Source organism: Bubalus kerabau, chromosome 16 (genome assembly GCF_029407905.1).
Source record: "Bubalus kerabau isolate K-KA32 ecotype Philippines breed swamp buffalo chromosome 16, PCC_UOA_SB_1v2, whole genome shotgun sequence".
In the NCBI taxonomy this organism is placed as follows: domain Eukaryota; kingdom Metazoa; phylum Chordata; class Mammalia; order Artiodactyla; family Bovidae; genus Bubalus; species Bubalus kerabau.
Window position 1 is genome coordinate 19,883,751 of NC_073639.1, and position 16,524 is coordinate 19,900,274.

Below are 16,524 nucleotides of genomic sequence, written 5' to 3' on the forward strand. Positions count from 1 at the left end.
CCACTTAACCATAAATGTCCCTTTGCTCTAAGCCAATGAAATCCTTTCCGATTGCCCCTAGTCTTTTCTGTTTTGCCAGGTTTCCAGGCCCACTGTCATTTCCCTGGTGACCTTGCTCTGGCATCGTCTAGTTCACAATAGCCCTCCCCTTGGCATGTCACATCCAGAAATGCATGCAGTGTCCTATACCAAGGACTCTTGCTTCCTCTGACTGTGATTTCACTTAACACTGCTCTCTCTCTTTTTTTTTTAAATTTTATTTTATTTTTAAACTTTACAATATTGTATTAGTTTTGCCCAACATCGAAATGAATCCGCCACAGGTATACCCGTGCTCCCCATCCTGAACCCTCCTCCCTCCTCCCTCCCTCTGGGTCGTCCCAGTGCACCAGCCCCAAGCATCCAGTATCGTGCATTGAACCTGGATTGGCGACTCGTTTCATACATGATATTATACATGTTTCAATGCCACTCTCCCAAATCTCCCCACCCTCTCCCTCTCCCACAGAGTCCATAAGACTGATCTATACATCAGTGTCTCTTTTGCTGTCTCATACACAGGGTTATTGTTACCATCTTTCTAAATTCCATATATATGCATTAGTATACTGTATTGGTGTTTTTCTTTCTGGCTTACTTTACTCTGTATAATAGGTTCCAGTTTCATCCACCTCATTAGAACTGATTCAAATGTATTCTTTTTAATGGCTGAGTAATACTCCATTGTGTATATGTACCACAGCTTTCTTATCCATTCATCTGCTGATGGACATCTAGGTTGCTTCCATGTCCTGGCTATTATAAACAGTGCTGTGATGAACATTGGGGTACACGTGTCTCTTTCTCTTCTGGTTTCCTCAGTGTGTATGCCCAGCAGTGGGATTGCTGGATCATAAGGCAGTTCTATTTCCAGTTTTTTAAGGAATCTCCACACTGCTCTCCATAGTGGCTGTACTAGTTTGCATTCCCACCAACAGTGGAAGAGGGTTCCCTTTTCTCCACACCCTCTCCAGCATTTATTACTTGTAGACTTTTGGATTGCAGCCATTCTGACTGGCGTGAAATGGTACCTCATAGTGGTTTTGATTTGCATTTCTCTGATAATGAGCGATGTTGAGCATCTTTTCATGTGTTTGTTAGCCATCTGTATGTCTTCTTTGGAGAAATGTCTATTTAGTTCTTTGGCCCATTTTTTGATTGGGTCATTTATTTTTCTGGAGTTGAGCTGTAGGAGTTGCTTGTATATTTTTGAGATTAGTTGTTTGTCAGTTGCTTCATTTGCTATTATTTTCTCCCATTCTGAAGGCTGCCTTTTCACCTTGCTAATAGTTTCCTTTGTTGTGCAGAAGCTTTTAAGTTTAATTAGGTCCCATTTGTTTATTTTTGCTTTTATTTCCAATATTCTGGGAGGTGGGTCATAGAGGATCCTGCTGTGATGTATGTTGGAGAGTGTTTTGCCTATGTTCTCCTCTAGGAGTTTTATAGTTTCTGGTCTTATGTTGAGATCTTTAATCCATTTTGAATTTATTTTTGTGTATGGTGTTAGAAAGTGTTCTAGTTTCATTCTCTCTTTTATAGCAAACTTGTCTATGATTATTGAAAACATTCTATTATCTGGACACTCCAAACAGTGACATAGTCTTATGTCTTCTGAGAAATTTCCTAATTTAGGGGGTTTTCCTGTGGGTAACATGTATTTTGTATTAGATTCTGAAATCCAGTTAAAATGAAGAAAGCAATTTAAATGTTTCTGAGGATTCAGTGGCTACAAAAGCTAATCCTGCTTCTGCATGCATGCTAAGTCACATCAGTTGTGTCTGACTCTTTGCAGCCTCATAGACCATAACCCACCAGGTTCCTCTGTCCATGGGATTCTTCAGGCAAGAATACTGGAGTGGGTTGCCATGTCCTCCTGCAGGGGATCTTCCTAATCCACGTCTCTTACTTCTCCTGCATTTGCAGGCAGGTTCTTTAACACTAGTGCCCTGTGGGAAGCCCAGTCTTGCTTCTAAGCCAGTGGAAATTATCGCAACCTTGATATTCTTTTATTAAAACACTCCCCCCACCCATATTTAAACAATTGCACAGTTTTTTTAAAAAAAGATGTCCTGGAAATCTACTTTCAATATTCTAATTATAAGCTAAATTTTTGGAAAGTTTTGGTAATTTGACATCTAAGTGTATTTTGAGTCATTATATTTAAAACTGGACCTAAATCTAAACTGCAAGCAAAAAATCCTTCTCCCCTTATTTTACCAGACTATCATATAAGCAGCGTGAACTAGGCAAACTACATTCTCAGGATCCTTTTTCTTACAACTTACTGTTGTCGAAGCCTAGGCAAAGCCTTTAAATTTATTTTCTCATCTATAAAATGTGTAATTCAACTTGAAGTCTTCTTAAAGTCACTTAGCGTCTGAGAATCTCCTGTTCTATGATGTAGATACCATTCTCAAATCTCTTATTGATAAAGACCTACATTATATTCATCTCTACACAGGTGTGCCAGTTTAAAATCTGACACAATCCAACATTTTAGAGCCTGAAACATGGTGCTCTATTAAGATCGACTTATCAGATGAATGTGGACTCAAATAAAGCCCAGTGAGATATTGGCTCTAAAATCTTGGCTCATCATTTCAAGATGCTATGCCTATAACTCTGAACTTGAATGTAATTAAACATGAAATGGTCTCATTTTAGCATGGGAGGAAATCAGCTCTCTGGTCAGAAGGAAAGATTTTTCAATTCAGTTTTAATTGCTAATTTTCCTTTGTGGGAGCTTGAAGAGCTACAGTGGTTAAAGGAATAAAATATCAAATAGCAACATTATTCATGAATAATTACCCAGCAGGGGGAGATAAGAAGACTCTACCTTGTATTTTCAGAGATCTGAATGATTTGAGAGGATACCTATAGTGGGGGACTTGTCAGCCTTGTGATCTAGGATACAGCAGTAATCAGTGATAGAAAAGAGGGGGAAATAACCAAATATCAAGTCAACATACGTTGGGTTTTATTTAAGGAAATGTCTCCTCATGTAGGCAGTGATGTGTTTAAGAATGAGACGCATTTTTACTTGTTTCTATTTTAAGTGATTGCTTTGACAGGTCTTTGAAGAAAAAAAAAATCATTTTCTATCCTGCAGATTCAGTAACTGCCCTTAAATGTCTCATCATGTCACATTTTCAGTGGAGACGCCATCGTGATTTGCTTCCATGGTGATCTACCCGTCACTGATGGCTAAAGCTAATGACACTGGGTTGTCAGGATGCCATGCCAGGCAGCCACTAATTAATTATTTGTCATAATCTCCCAGGGAGGAAATTACTAATATTATTACTTAGCACATCCTTTGCATTTACACTTGCAGAGTGCTGAAAAATTCATTTGTGGCCCTGAAGAAATAAACATTTGTGCTGTTCTTAGCAGGAAGCAGGAAAGCAGCCCCAAGAGCATCTGTACCCCCTGGGTGACATAGTCAGGGCCTCAAGCTCTACATGCTGTGGCAGCTTATAGGCTATGTTGCTTTCAGCTGAAGAATAGAAAGACTATGTCAAAGGCATTTTTAATATATTATTCTAATCTCCTGAGACTAGAATTAGTAAGCAACAAATTAATTCAATGATAAAACTACCCCTCAAAAGAACCCAATCTTTTAAGGTGGTACTTTGACTTGGAAGGCATATTTAACAAGAAGACTTGGAAGATAATAAATGTACCCTGGCAATTGTAGGGAAAAAAAAGCCATCTGGTGTGAATGAGTCCCTTGCATTTGAAGTAAAGATTGTTAGAAAATTGTTTCAACTTCCTTGTTGACCAGTTGTCTGTGCCTCAGCTGGAGCCTGTCAATGGGTAACCCACTGGGAAAAAGAAAGCGTTTCTATAATATGATTGATAGACTGAGGTTAATATTTAACCTTAATTTGTAATCAGAATGTAATATTTATATTATGATAGATAATAGTAGATAATAGGTAAATGATACATGAGACTCTGTACTTCTCTCTTAACAAGAATCATTGGAAAGGAACCAAGGTTATAACAAAGTTAATTTGCCACAGATAACCTTCATCTTAATAGTGGACAGGAGTGAGTGTTAGTAAAGATGATATTAGAGAAATAATATTGGACAAGAAAGCTTTTGTTAGTCACATTCAAAGGTATCCATATCTTATTTTTTTAATTCATTTAAATTTAATTGAAAAATAATTGCTTTACAATATTGGTTGGATTTCTGTCAAACATCAACATGAATTAGCCATAAGTGTGCAATACGTCCCCTCCCTCTTGAACCTCCCTCCCACCTCCCACAAAACATATATTGAACAATAGTTGCTTTACAACGTCATGTTAGCTTATGTTGTCCAGCAAAGTAAATCAGCTGTACATATATATATATATATATCTCCTCTCTTTTTTGAATTTCCTTCCCATTTAGTTCACCATACAGCACTGAGTGGACTTCCCTGGAATATACAGTATTTCCTCATTTGTTATCTATTTTATACATAGTATCAAGAGTGCATATATGTCAATCCCAATCTCCCATTCCCACATGTGGATACCAAGGGATAAAGGTGGGGGAGTATCCATACTTTAAAATCTACTACATATTTCCTACCTAGTAAGCAGTTGAAAGTTGAACAAGTAACCAAATGCAACTGAAAATAGGAATTAAATAGTACTCCATTTCACACAATAAACTACTCGTTTTCCAGATAAGAGTAGTTCACTTTGTCACTGGCTACAAAACCCGTAGGTCTTCACCCAACAACAAGGGAACACTAGAACCCAGCCCAGCATGACTGATTTAAATGGAGGCAGATCACTGTTGAAAATCATCAAGACTGCTGTTTGTCCACATGTGGCCACTGGTTGTAGTGGACACCAGGTCAAAAATCTCTGTGTAGGGGGTTTTCAGAGGCTGCCACTGGTTGAAAAGGGGTCACGGATGGCAAGGGGCTTGTTTAGAAGGTACCTTTGCATACATAGCACTGTTCATAGACTGAGCAACCCCTGTTTTTCTGCTTTAAAACCTGGAGGAGCTGATAGAGATCAAAAATGCCTTGACAACTGAGTGACTGAAAGTCTGAATACTCTGAATACTGATGAACTATACCATAGAAAAGAATTTGTGTTTTCAACTCACATCAGTATGGCATGTTTCAAATATGGCATAATTGGAACTGCATTTCAGCCCAATTACAAATGCTCGTTTTTCACTTACACAGAAAACACACAACCTGGAAATTTAGAATCTTTTCTTTTTTGACATGTCACTCTGCAAATATGAATCTCCTTTAAGCTCAGGAGTCTATAGGAAATATATTTGGCCTCATTTTAGGAAGATAAGCGGGAGACAACATAATTTATGAGCTGAACCAACAGAAGGGTGCTGAGTCAGATTTTGTTAAACTAATCTTATGGCTGGCAAGGATGACATGTCAGGTGTTTAATTCATTTAAAATACCAAGCCATTTCCATAAATCATTTTTATAACTTTAAATACATTATATAGGTACAGAAACAATAGATGGTGTGTTTGAATGTGCCAAACACATGTTTCCTTCACTACATACCATGTTTCTCATTTCATTTTCCAAAGATGTATTGATTTATCAGATTATTTTTTAAAGGCCATACTTTAATCCATGTCATGTTCTCTATCGGTGCTGTTATGCTTCTTGAATTTTTCCTTGGGGCAAAATATATATTTGCCCCATGTGAATATCATCGTAGCATCTCTCTCTTCCTTTCTGCACAAAAAGCAAAAAAAATTTTCATTTTTTTAATGTATTTGTCACTGTAGTCCAGGTAGAAAAAGTACACGGGATGCATTTGGGTCTATTTAGCATAAAAACTTCATCTGAAACTTCTGTATGATATAAGATAATGTGTTGTATTTCAGGATATCTAAGGTTGAGTTTCTTTACTGTGTGAATGCTATACTATTTTCTTTTCTCCCCTAACTCCCTGCCCCCCCCTCCCTGTTTAACAGCAGACAAACCCAGGGAGCACTGAATGAATCTGACGATCCTGAAACAGGCTGTCTAACTGATAACAAGCCAACTTCTCGACACTTCTATCCTGTCGCCTTGCTGCTTGTCAGCTCACACCTGCTGGTTGTGTGGCTTATTTTAAGTCTTGCATTACTTTTAGCCAAATACCAATAAGTTTTATGTTGCATTCCTTTCTTTTCTACAACTGACAATGGACTTTAAATTATGGGGACAATGCTGTAATTTCTACATTTTCAGATTCACAGAATTTAAAAAAAAAAAAGAACAAGCAAATGTTTGAATTGTGTTTTATTTGTTTTTCCTAAAAGCTAAAAGAAAAGAGGTACTATGCATTAAGTGAATTATTTCGCTCTTTTTGTTCATGGAAAAGCATTTCCCAACTGTTAACTAGCTCAAGAAGAATTTTTAAATTCCTGTCTTTGGAATTAGACAAAGAACAGAATCCTGAAAGCTTGAAGTTCTGCACCTCCTGTTCCTCTTCCCATTTCCATTTATTTAAAGAAATTAAGACTGAATTTGCACAACACCCCGGAACCCTGAGACAAGTCCTACAGATGTGGGAGGTTCCTTCCATCCAGACTCGATTTCCACTGTGCTGATCCCATTGTCGCCGTCAGCTGATAGAACCCTCTGTTCGATTTCTTAACCTGTTAGTTCTGTGATTTCTTTGCTGCAATTAACGTTTTTTCTGTCAAGTAACTTTCTGGAGAGAATGGCTATTTCTGTTTTGTAATTAAATGAATCCATTTGTAACTATGGTTTGGGTTGATTTGGCTTTCAGTGTACTTTTCTATTCTTTTTAACCAAGTCTTGTTTGTGTCTGGATGCCCCATTTTCAGCACCTGTGACTTTTGTACTATCTGTACACAAGCACTCCTCTTGATAAAGCTGAGACTTGGACCAGGCTGTTTGGAAAGCCATTTTACTCCTCGTTGCACAGCTAAAATAATGCAGTCAAATAGAGATGAAACTTTCCTTTAAAAATCTATAGGGCCAGACTTAATTAAATGCCTTATTCCTAGAACCTACATCCTTAGGGCTACGTGTAGATGTTCATGTGTTTTAAAGAGACTGAGACATTCATTTGTGGAAAAGTTATAAAAAGGCAGATATATTTATGAAATGAAAATGAAGCTGTATTGTGGATCAAATTATATTTAAAGAGTTTATTAAACCTTAAATATATGTTAAGAGCAAAGGGACTCTACTCATCTTTTTTCCGAGGGCAATAATGGTATTGGGCCTGGCCTAGGATTTAATTTTGTAAGATGTATCATCATTTGTGAAAAAAAAAATGTAGAGTTGAATCTTTGTTATTTTTACTCGGACTATTGCTGCAACTCTGCATTGAACAAATAAAGCATATTTATTTATTCTGTGTTTCATGAAGTTGTGCTTTTTCCCTTTCACCAGAGAAGGATGCCGCATAGAAAATGTACTGAAGAATATCAAATGCAGGAAGTATGCTTTCAACATGCTACAGCTGATGGCTTTCCCCAAGTACTACAGACCTCCAGAGGGGACTTATGGAAAAGCTGACACCTAAGTTTACCAACATGTAAATAAACAGGAACACAAATACGCTTCCGTTGGAAAATCTCCACCGTTTTTCTGTTTTCATTGTCATGAATTTGTGGAGGGGGGTGATCAGGAATGTTCACCCAAATCTAGGGATTTCTTGAGTTAGTTATCAGCATATGACTCTGAAAGAAATCCATTAAACAAATCTTAAATCATATTGTGTTTCTAGTTCCAAGCTTCTATGTATTGATTCTCGCTGGTTGAGATCAGTTCAAAAAGTGTACGTTTCATTCATGGGATTTTTAATGAAAGACATTCTGAGAAAACCTAAGTTGCTTCAGGGGCTCTGCAGGTGATTCAGAGAGTGGCATTCTCCACTCCAAAGCGATGATAGGAGAGTGTCAAGGAGAGAGGCTTTGAGATATTTCCCATCTTTTCTCATATACAACCTGAGAGCCCATTTGTGGGCTTTAAAAATATTTTTCTAGTGAATGGAAATTAGGGAGTGTTAACTTGTGAACCTGACTACAGAAGCAGTTCCTATGTGTTTGTAAAGACTTTGTCATCCTGTGAAGGTGTGACTGGTCCTCCTAAAAATGTTGACGGACAGTGTTAATAAAGCAATAAAAATACTTTTTGAAAACATGGTATCTTTTCAAAACTCTGACTTGGATTGATTTGCCCCATCAGCCTAAACTTCATGTAGTCAAGTTCATGAAAGACTGTAAAATATCTTTGAGGTGTTTTCTAGCATTTATCTTAATATGTATCAGTCAATGATGTAACTATGCATTGCCTGGCATAGATTAGTATATGTGAATGAACCTTTTAAAACTTATGTTACCATAATTAATGATAAACCAAAACAATTATTTCTCTTAAACTGAATTTCAAATTTGCCCTTACTTGGTAAAATAACACCATAAGTTTCCTAAAACTGCAAATCAGACATTGCCTTAGAGATCCTCATGTATAACATTATAAATATTATAAATGGCTAAAGTACAAGGAAGATAGGCCCCCACTTACTCAGCTGGATGATTTGAGAACCCTGGTTACAATCCCTTCTTACCTTGTAGCTTATCTGATCTGTAAATTGCCACCCTAAATATATACATGAAAATTTGGGAAGGATACTAAATAGGCCTTGACATGTATTGCTGTAATTGAAACTTAAAGTACAAAGGTCTAAACAAATGACATTTATTTTCTCCCTATTTTAAGAATGTATATGCTTTCCTTTCTCATCAGAGGAGCATGCGATCCAGAGCATCAGTCTCCCTTGGAAATGCCAAAGACCTGTTACATAGACACCTCTTAGCAATGACCACATTCAACAAATCATCTGTAGCTTTCCTAGCTGATAGGATAGCTCCTCAATCAAGATACCTATTGAAATAAAGATTCCAAACAGATCTCCAGGCTCATGTTGGGCTTTTCAAATTGCTGCAATTTTAAATAACCCTCTGAGGCTTTTAATGCTAGAATTGTCAATCTGTTATTTTAGTTAAGGACTTGTGGGCATTATACTTGAGGCAGTTGTCAAAATATTTACAGCCTTTTTCATGTAAAGATGCTGTGTGCTGTGGATATATTCATGGACAGGTTATCTTGTTCTCCTTTATACCTCATTCTCAATTTCAATGAGTAAATATAATCTTTGAATTCTTCAGTTTCATTTTAAAATGGTAGGATTTATGGTTATTTTCATTATCCCATTGGTTTAAGGTAAAGCAGTTGGTATGACAGTGATTCCCTTGAGTAACTGTGAAGCCACATTCAGTATATCAGATGGCAGTCTTGAGTTCCAAGTTACCCTAAGTGATTTATCATCTTCTAAATATTCTTATGAACAATAGTTTTTGTTTGTATTTTTTAAAATGAAACCTCTTGATTCAAATATGGAAAGAATATTTATTAACCAGAAAACCAACAGTAGGGTTTTCTATTTGTGGAAGACATTTCAAAGTGTTTTCTTTTTCTTTTTTATGAAGTACTATTATAGAAGTTCTCAAAGAGTAGAACTTACTGTAATACAAATGAAGGTAATGTATTTTCTCATTTATTATTAACAGTTTTCTGCATTCCCCTATTGGAAACCTATATTTGTTCATATTCTAAAAGTAGATTTCATCAAGCAAATGTTTTTTCGTAGCAACAATAATGTCACCCCTTTCCTGAGAGATATTTCAAGTATCCTTGGAAAACTACTTCATTATTTCTTAAATTACTAAACCTTTCTAAATCAAAGAGAAAATGTTATACTAAAAGTTTTAAAAGCTCTTTTGCATAAACACGGGCTCAGTCATGTTCTTCTGCTTCCATTTTCATTTAAAAGATGCACCAGTCATTCTTGTTTTAAGAGATCACGTTGAGCCAGACACTGAACCAAGAAAACATTTCCAAACAAGATAATTTTTTTGCTCAAAAACATGTTTGCCCTCTGATGTCATCAAAAGTAGATAACACTTCAGGATTAGCTATTTACAAAGTCCTACAGAAAACGTACTTAAAAGCAAGGGAAAGTGCAATCCTATGTATGTTTGACCCAGTGACCAAAGATCCAGAGCCTGAAAAATGTTCTGCAGAACAGCTGAACGTAAAAGTTTGAAATATTCTACTGAAGCAAACGCGTATTTTAGATGTACCTTTGCATCTATTGCTTGTGCGGTTGTTTCTTTCTTGTCATTATTACCTTGGGTTTTATCAACACTCTGCCCAAACGATCCTTTGATGTAAATAGTTTGGTCGATCCAGTAGTCCCATGAGTCAGAGCAGCTATCTGATCCTGCTGACAGCTTGTACTGAAATGACCAGCTGCCCAGTGAGAGCAGGACGCCAGGTAATTAAGCTCCAGTCTTTACAAGACTATGACCTCTTGTTCTGAGGATGTGAGGTCTTAAAAGCAAGCATCTGGGTGGGAGATACTTCCCTTTTTTCTCTCAACTAAGTATGGTATTTTGCCTAAGAATAAGACAGTGGGAGAGAAGATTCATGCTTCTCTTCCCAAGCAAACCCAAGTCCCTCTTATGTAAAGTCTGCTAGGTGCTAAGAGGAGAATAATAGTGGTGTGCTAGAAATTGGCTGGTCCTGACTCACAGTACTTGACCATTAAATTCTGTAAGCCAGTTTTCAAAACACAACCATCATTAAATATTAAATTACAGAACACAATTGAATAAATCTTATTAAAAATGATCATCAAAGCTTAATGAAACCTAAATATTTTACTATATTATACTATTTATACCTGCTGCTGAGGTTATTTATGCCAATTGTATCTGTCCGGTGGAAACATGATATTTATAATGTACTAACTGGGCCTCACTTCCTGACTCTGCATGCAGTAACATCACATAGGTAGCTTGAAATTGACCATGGTGGGTGTTACACCCCAGAAACTGCCAAATGCTACCAACCCATACTTTGAATTCCTGGAAAACCAGCACAAAGCTGGATGCCGCAATCACTTTTTCTCCAGAAAATAATCAATAATTGGAAGCCGTATTAAATTATTAAAATGATACCAAGTGCAGTCATCTTCAGATGGCTACAGTTTTGTCTTGATTTATGCCCTCTTTAAAGACTCCTGTTAGACTATAAGTAATATTTGCTGTTTATGTTTATTCATATTTAAAACAGTCATAACAATTCATTTAAAAATGTATTTCTTGGGGACTCCCCTGGTGGCCCAGTTGCTCCACTCCACTGGACTCAATGCTTCCAATTCGCAGAGCACAGATTGGATCTCTGGTCAAGGAACTAATGCCCCGCTGTGTGGCCAAAAAGTAAAATTTTTAAAAATAAATAGATAAAAATTATCTCTCTATGATGTTCTGCAAGGGAAATCTCAGCAAGGCAGCTTTTGTGTAAGCAATAACAACTTCAGGCAAAATTCAGGGAAATGTTAGCCTAATTAGAAAATCACTAAAAATGCACTTCAATATCAGTTTTTAAGTTTATAGTTTTAGTGTTTGCTAAAAGCTGGAAAAGCAGTAACATACTATCAGGCCCAGATTCTAATAAATATAGCTCAATTGGAAACCAAACTGTTAGATTAAACAAATTAAACTCTGGCAGCATGCTAAATCACACAAATGTTTAGGTGTTTGATTTCCAAACAGGATGGTCTATCAGTGGTTTAGTTCAACATACAGGCCACCTTTTATAATCTTTTGAGAAATAAATCAACTTTCATCACAGGTTTAAGAAACTGGTCTGAGAAAAACTGTGATTAGCAGTTGCAGAGTAAAGCAAATATATTGAACGCAAGGCATCTCTAATAGCTGGAGGCTTTACAGATTATGTGCTACTGAAGAGAATAATTTGCTGAGAGTTGTATAGTAGATTGACAATTTTAGGTAAATTCACAGAATCCACATTCATTTAGCCCAGCTGCAATCTGCAAGAGTTTTGCTTTTTTCCCCTCCATATTTACGTTTCGTTACTTTATAAAGAAACTACCAATGTATTAGATCTTTTGTTTCTTTGGAAGAAATTTAAGTTACAACTTTCCAAACAGATGTTAACTCTAGCAAAAACTTCAAGAATAAAAAAATGCAGTTAATGTTTTAGATAAAATATGGCAGGCCAATTAGGTATAAAGTTAAGGTATGGAAATTTGGGTTTTTTCTTTCTGAGTTATAGTGCAGATTAAACACTCTTAGTTTTATTTCTAAGCATGTAAGAGGAAATCTAAAGCATTTCTGATGTCAAAGAAACAAATCATATCTGAGTATTTGTATCAAGGAGGTAGGAAAACATTGTAAGGTATTATTAACTTAAAATACGTACGTGCCATCGGCTCTCCTGAGCATGAACTTTTATAGATTGCATGAATAGTCAGAATTTTAAATTTAAAAAGGAAAACATGACTCACAGTTCAGTATAGTACCCAGAGAGACTGAACATTAAAGGAGAGAAGACCTGCTAAAAGTGTTGTTGCCTGATAAACCGTATGTTGCTTGCCTTTCATGCTGTGCTCAGTGGCTCAGTCGTGCCCAACTCTCTGCAATCCCGTGGGCTGTAGCCCACCAGGTTTCTCTGTCCATGGGATTTCTCAGGTAAGAATACTTGAGTGGGTTGCCATTTCCTCCTCCAGGGGATATTCCTGACCTAGGGATGTCTCCTGCAACTCCAGCATTGGCAGGTGGATTCGTTACCACTGAGCCACTTATCTTTTAGTCTTTAAGATGTTGCACTTTCATACTCATGGTATGAAACATTCACAGTCTTCCTAAATTATCAGAATACTCTAAGGTCATACAAGGGCACAGCTCAACAGTACATCTTTACTGATGACTTGGTGCAATTTTATTGACTGGCAGGCAGTATTGACTCAAATATTAGCAAGATTGCTATGTTATCTACATATTAGTAGCTCTTATGATGCTTTTATATCACTATAAATATTAAAAAGCCATTTCATGTCAGAGAGCTTTCAAATTTTAAAAGGCAGATGCCACATTTCTGTAACTGTATAGACACTCCCATTTCACTTCACATGTGCAATCCTTTGTACACATACCCTCTTGTGGATATTTTATTATTTTATTTAACCTAATATGTGATTTTCAGATTCTTGTGGTACTTAGCTGAAACATTTGCATTTGTTTTCTTTTAATGTTAAATATATATTCCGGGTCAACCAATAATGTGTAGTCCTAGGAAATGAGGCACAAATAGGTTAGATCACTTTATATTGTCATTTGAAGAAATATCATTTTGTTTTATTATTCTGTGTAAACCATATTCATTGTACATTGTGTGTATATTTTTTTAATAAATGTGATTTTTATTTTTTATGTTTCTGTCTTTTTCATTTCAAATATCAAATTATACATTTTTTTTCATTTTTGTCAATGTAGAAATCTCTAAAACTTTATTGAAATAGCAGAAGCATAGCCTAAATAGTATTTCAAAGAAAATAGACTAATTTTCTGATGAAGTGTAATTGCAGTGCAAATTTTACATTGATACTAGGTTAGTAACTATTAATAGCAGAATGCATCTTTCAGGGTTGCTGTTCTATGAGACTAAAATCAACTATAATTTTAAAAGATGCAAGAACCAGATGCTTCATCTTTGGGCAAATCACTGATCTTTGCAATCCTGATTATATTAGTCATTTGAGCACATAAGATAACTTTTCCTTATTGGCTCTTTGGATCTTATCAATTATAATTCATTATAGCAGTTGATAGTAGAAGGTAAATCCCAAAGAATTTTAATTCCATGTTATAGCAAAAAAAAAAAGTTTAACTGAGACTGTTGACTACACGTAAAGAAAGAAAGGAGTTTTACCATCTGGAGAATTCAAGAGCATATCTGATCCTGTAGCAAGAAACTCTAATGTCATTATCATCAGTACATGTTCATACTAATGTGTCTTTCTACATCTGATCAGGAACAATACTAGACGTAGCTCCACGGTGAAACAATTCATAGCAAATTATAGCAAAATGCTACCTGCCATAAAACCGGTAGGGTAGCGTGAGTGAAGGAAGAATACTCTTCTGTCTTTAACACCCATGCAAAAGTTCCTTGAGTGTTGTAAATGACATACACACATGAAGTCAGAGTACAAGGGACTCAGAAAATATGTTCCAGAGCTATCGAGAGGGAAGTTGGGAGGGTAGATGGATATAGTTGGAGCGTGTTCAGCCAGCAACCATAAAATCCAAAGTAGCCACATGGTCATGCTTCTGTGGCTCCCTAGAACAACAAAAACTGAGTTCTCTGTTCTCTCAACGGTCCAGATGAGTAAGGGTGACCCAAGAACAGATTTTTAAATAAATTTTAACTGAGAAGTTAAAATGAGAGAGGAAAGCACACTGGGATAGAATACCAAGAATATGACACTGAGCTACCAAAGGCTCCCTTCTCTCCTAAGCCATGAGTTTATTGCTATAGCCCTTCATTTCAGAATTAAACAATAGCAGTGAGGCTGATGATCTGCTTCTTGCCTAGAGTGATAACTTCTCAGTTTTCAAACAGATCATAAGCCACCACATTCTTGGTGATAATTCACCTTTGAATTTAAGTGATCTGTTTCCTCTGCTTGGTTCCTACATTGAAGGATTGCCCAAAGGTCTGCACTCAGTATTGTTCTTTTCTCATTCAAAATGTGCTCCTTTGATGTCTTCAATTATTATTTCTAAGGAGAAAATTCTAGGACAGGGCTAAGGAATGTGGGCTTTTGAGTCCGAATGCCTGGATGCAAATCTGATTCCCCTACTTTGTTAAATGCAGACAGACGTCAAGTTACTTAATGTTTCCCTGCCTTCAGATTCTTATCTGTAAAATGAGGGTTATAATGTTAACTGACCAGGGTTCTTGGCCTCCTTAATCAATATATTGATCAAAGGCCAGACAAATTCAGGCGAGGCTTTATTGGGGCCCTCACTGCAACAAGGGGGAGCTGGAGCAAACAAAATGTTTTCCTGCTTGCTTGTTCCTCAGAGGGGTTGAGCTTGTTTTTTATATCGTGTGAGGATAGGGGTGTGTCCAGGGGGCTGGCTGGAGGGGTGGCTTAGGTGTTTTGCCCACCCCTCTGGTGGTGTTGAGTGCAGGGGGCATGCGCAGTACCCTGCTTTTGCTCCAAACTCTTGAAAATGGTAGTAGGGTATTTTGGAATCTTTGTATCTTTGTCCAAAATTTGTCCTAACTGTGCATGCACAGTTATTTTTAGTCCCATACAGTTTCTTTGTGTTTTGTTGCTCATGGAGAGTTGTGTCCAGCTCCAAGCATTGTACCACTGCAGCAAAGGGTCCCAGATCCCAGACCTGTCTCAACAGTATGACTTAACGCAGTATTTCTCAATGAAAAGTGAGTGAGAGCACATATGTTTAGCCCTATGCCCCATGCTCACTGTGCTGGGTCTTCTCTGCTGGCCCTCAGCCTCCATTTCCACTGTGGTTTAGGCCCCCGAAATCCCACTTGCTGGAACATAAGGGCCAGAAGACTAAAAACTACATTTCCTCAGCTCCCTTCCCTTGAGACTTCAGGGTATCCTACAGGTTCTGCCAATGACACCCACCAATGCCATATCAGACAAGTGGCAGGAAGACGGCAAGGGATGGGAAGTGTTGACCTCTTGTGAACCTAAGTGGGCACCCAGACACATCCAAGTGGAGAGTTAGTGCAGCTGGACTCCCACATCTGTCGTCAATTCTGCAGCTTGCCAATGGCAATGACTGTAACTTCAGCATGGTGACCGCCATAGCAATAGCATTTTCCTAACTTGTGGGCTGGGGTGGTTCCTGAAGGCTGGATCAAAGGGGCTTGATGTCAGGAACCTGGTAAGAATCCTCTTCTGACATGAAGTTCCTCTAACCTTTCCAATGATAATATAAATGTCAAATTCCCCATAGTGCATATACTGTATTATTTTCTGTTAAAGATGACAGGATTCCATTTCAAGCAGTGAACTCTGGTTGATGCCCTCAGCCTATAGAACTTATTCAATACATTTTTCTTTGTAGCAGTTGTTGCTCATTAACTTATTTGTCTTCGATTTTTCAGGTGGAATTCAGCACCACCTTTTCCAAGTAGCTGCTGCCTATTTCTGTATGTATATGGTTTACGATATATTTAATATCATCGCTATCTTCCCAGTTTACACACAGCACTCCCTGGATTCCTGTCTCTGCTAACAGAATCTGTATCCTTGTCACAAAGGTTGACAAGGTTGAATCAGCTTTACGTCTCTTATCTCTGTTGACGTATGATATTCCATTTGTCACTAAGGTCTGTCCATGTTACCGCCATATCTCTCAAATCTTCTACTTCACCCTTTCATGGCCACAGCTATTTTCTTGACATGCATTCTTCATCCACCTTCATGACCATAGTTCTGTTCAAACTAAATGAAGTTTGATATTCAGTGAAATCCACAATTTGGAATATCTTTATCTTCTCTTCCAAGGCTTATTTTCTATCTATCTCCTGCAGTTTATCCTCCATACATATATACACTAGG

At 37.2% G+C, this 16,524-nt stretch overlaps 1 protein-coding gene across 8 annotated transcripts in view; it reads left to right on the forward strand.

The window, feature by feature from the left end:
• Positions 1 to 13,344, forward strand: part of INPP4B (inositol polyphosphate-4-phosphatase type II B) — an 855,034-nt gene extending 841,690 nt beyond the window's left edge. For 3 of the 8 annotated variants that reach the window (XM_055550389.1, XM_055550393.1, XM_055550392.1), the window contains one exon: positions 6,002 to 7,383. In XM_055550389.1, the coding sequence (XP_055406364.1) occupies positions 6,002 to 6,176 (175 nt within the window). In that variant the 3' untranslated portion in view covers positions 6,177 to 7,383. Of the gene's footprint in view, positions 1 to 6,001; positions 7,384 to 7,436 lie in introns of those variants that run through there. The other 5 variants (XM_055550387.1, XM_055550386.1, XM_055550388.1 and 2 more) reach the window with 3 other exon arrangements.
• The last annotated feature ends 3,180 nt before the right edge of the window (positions 13,345 to 16,524 follow it).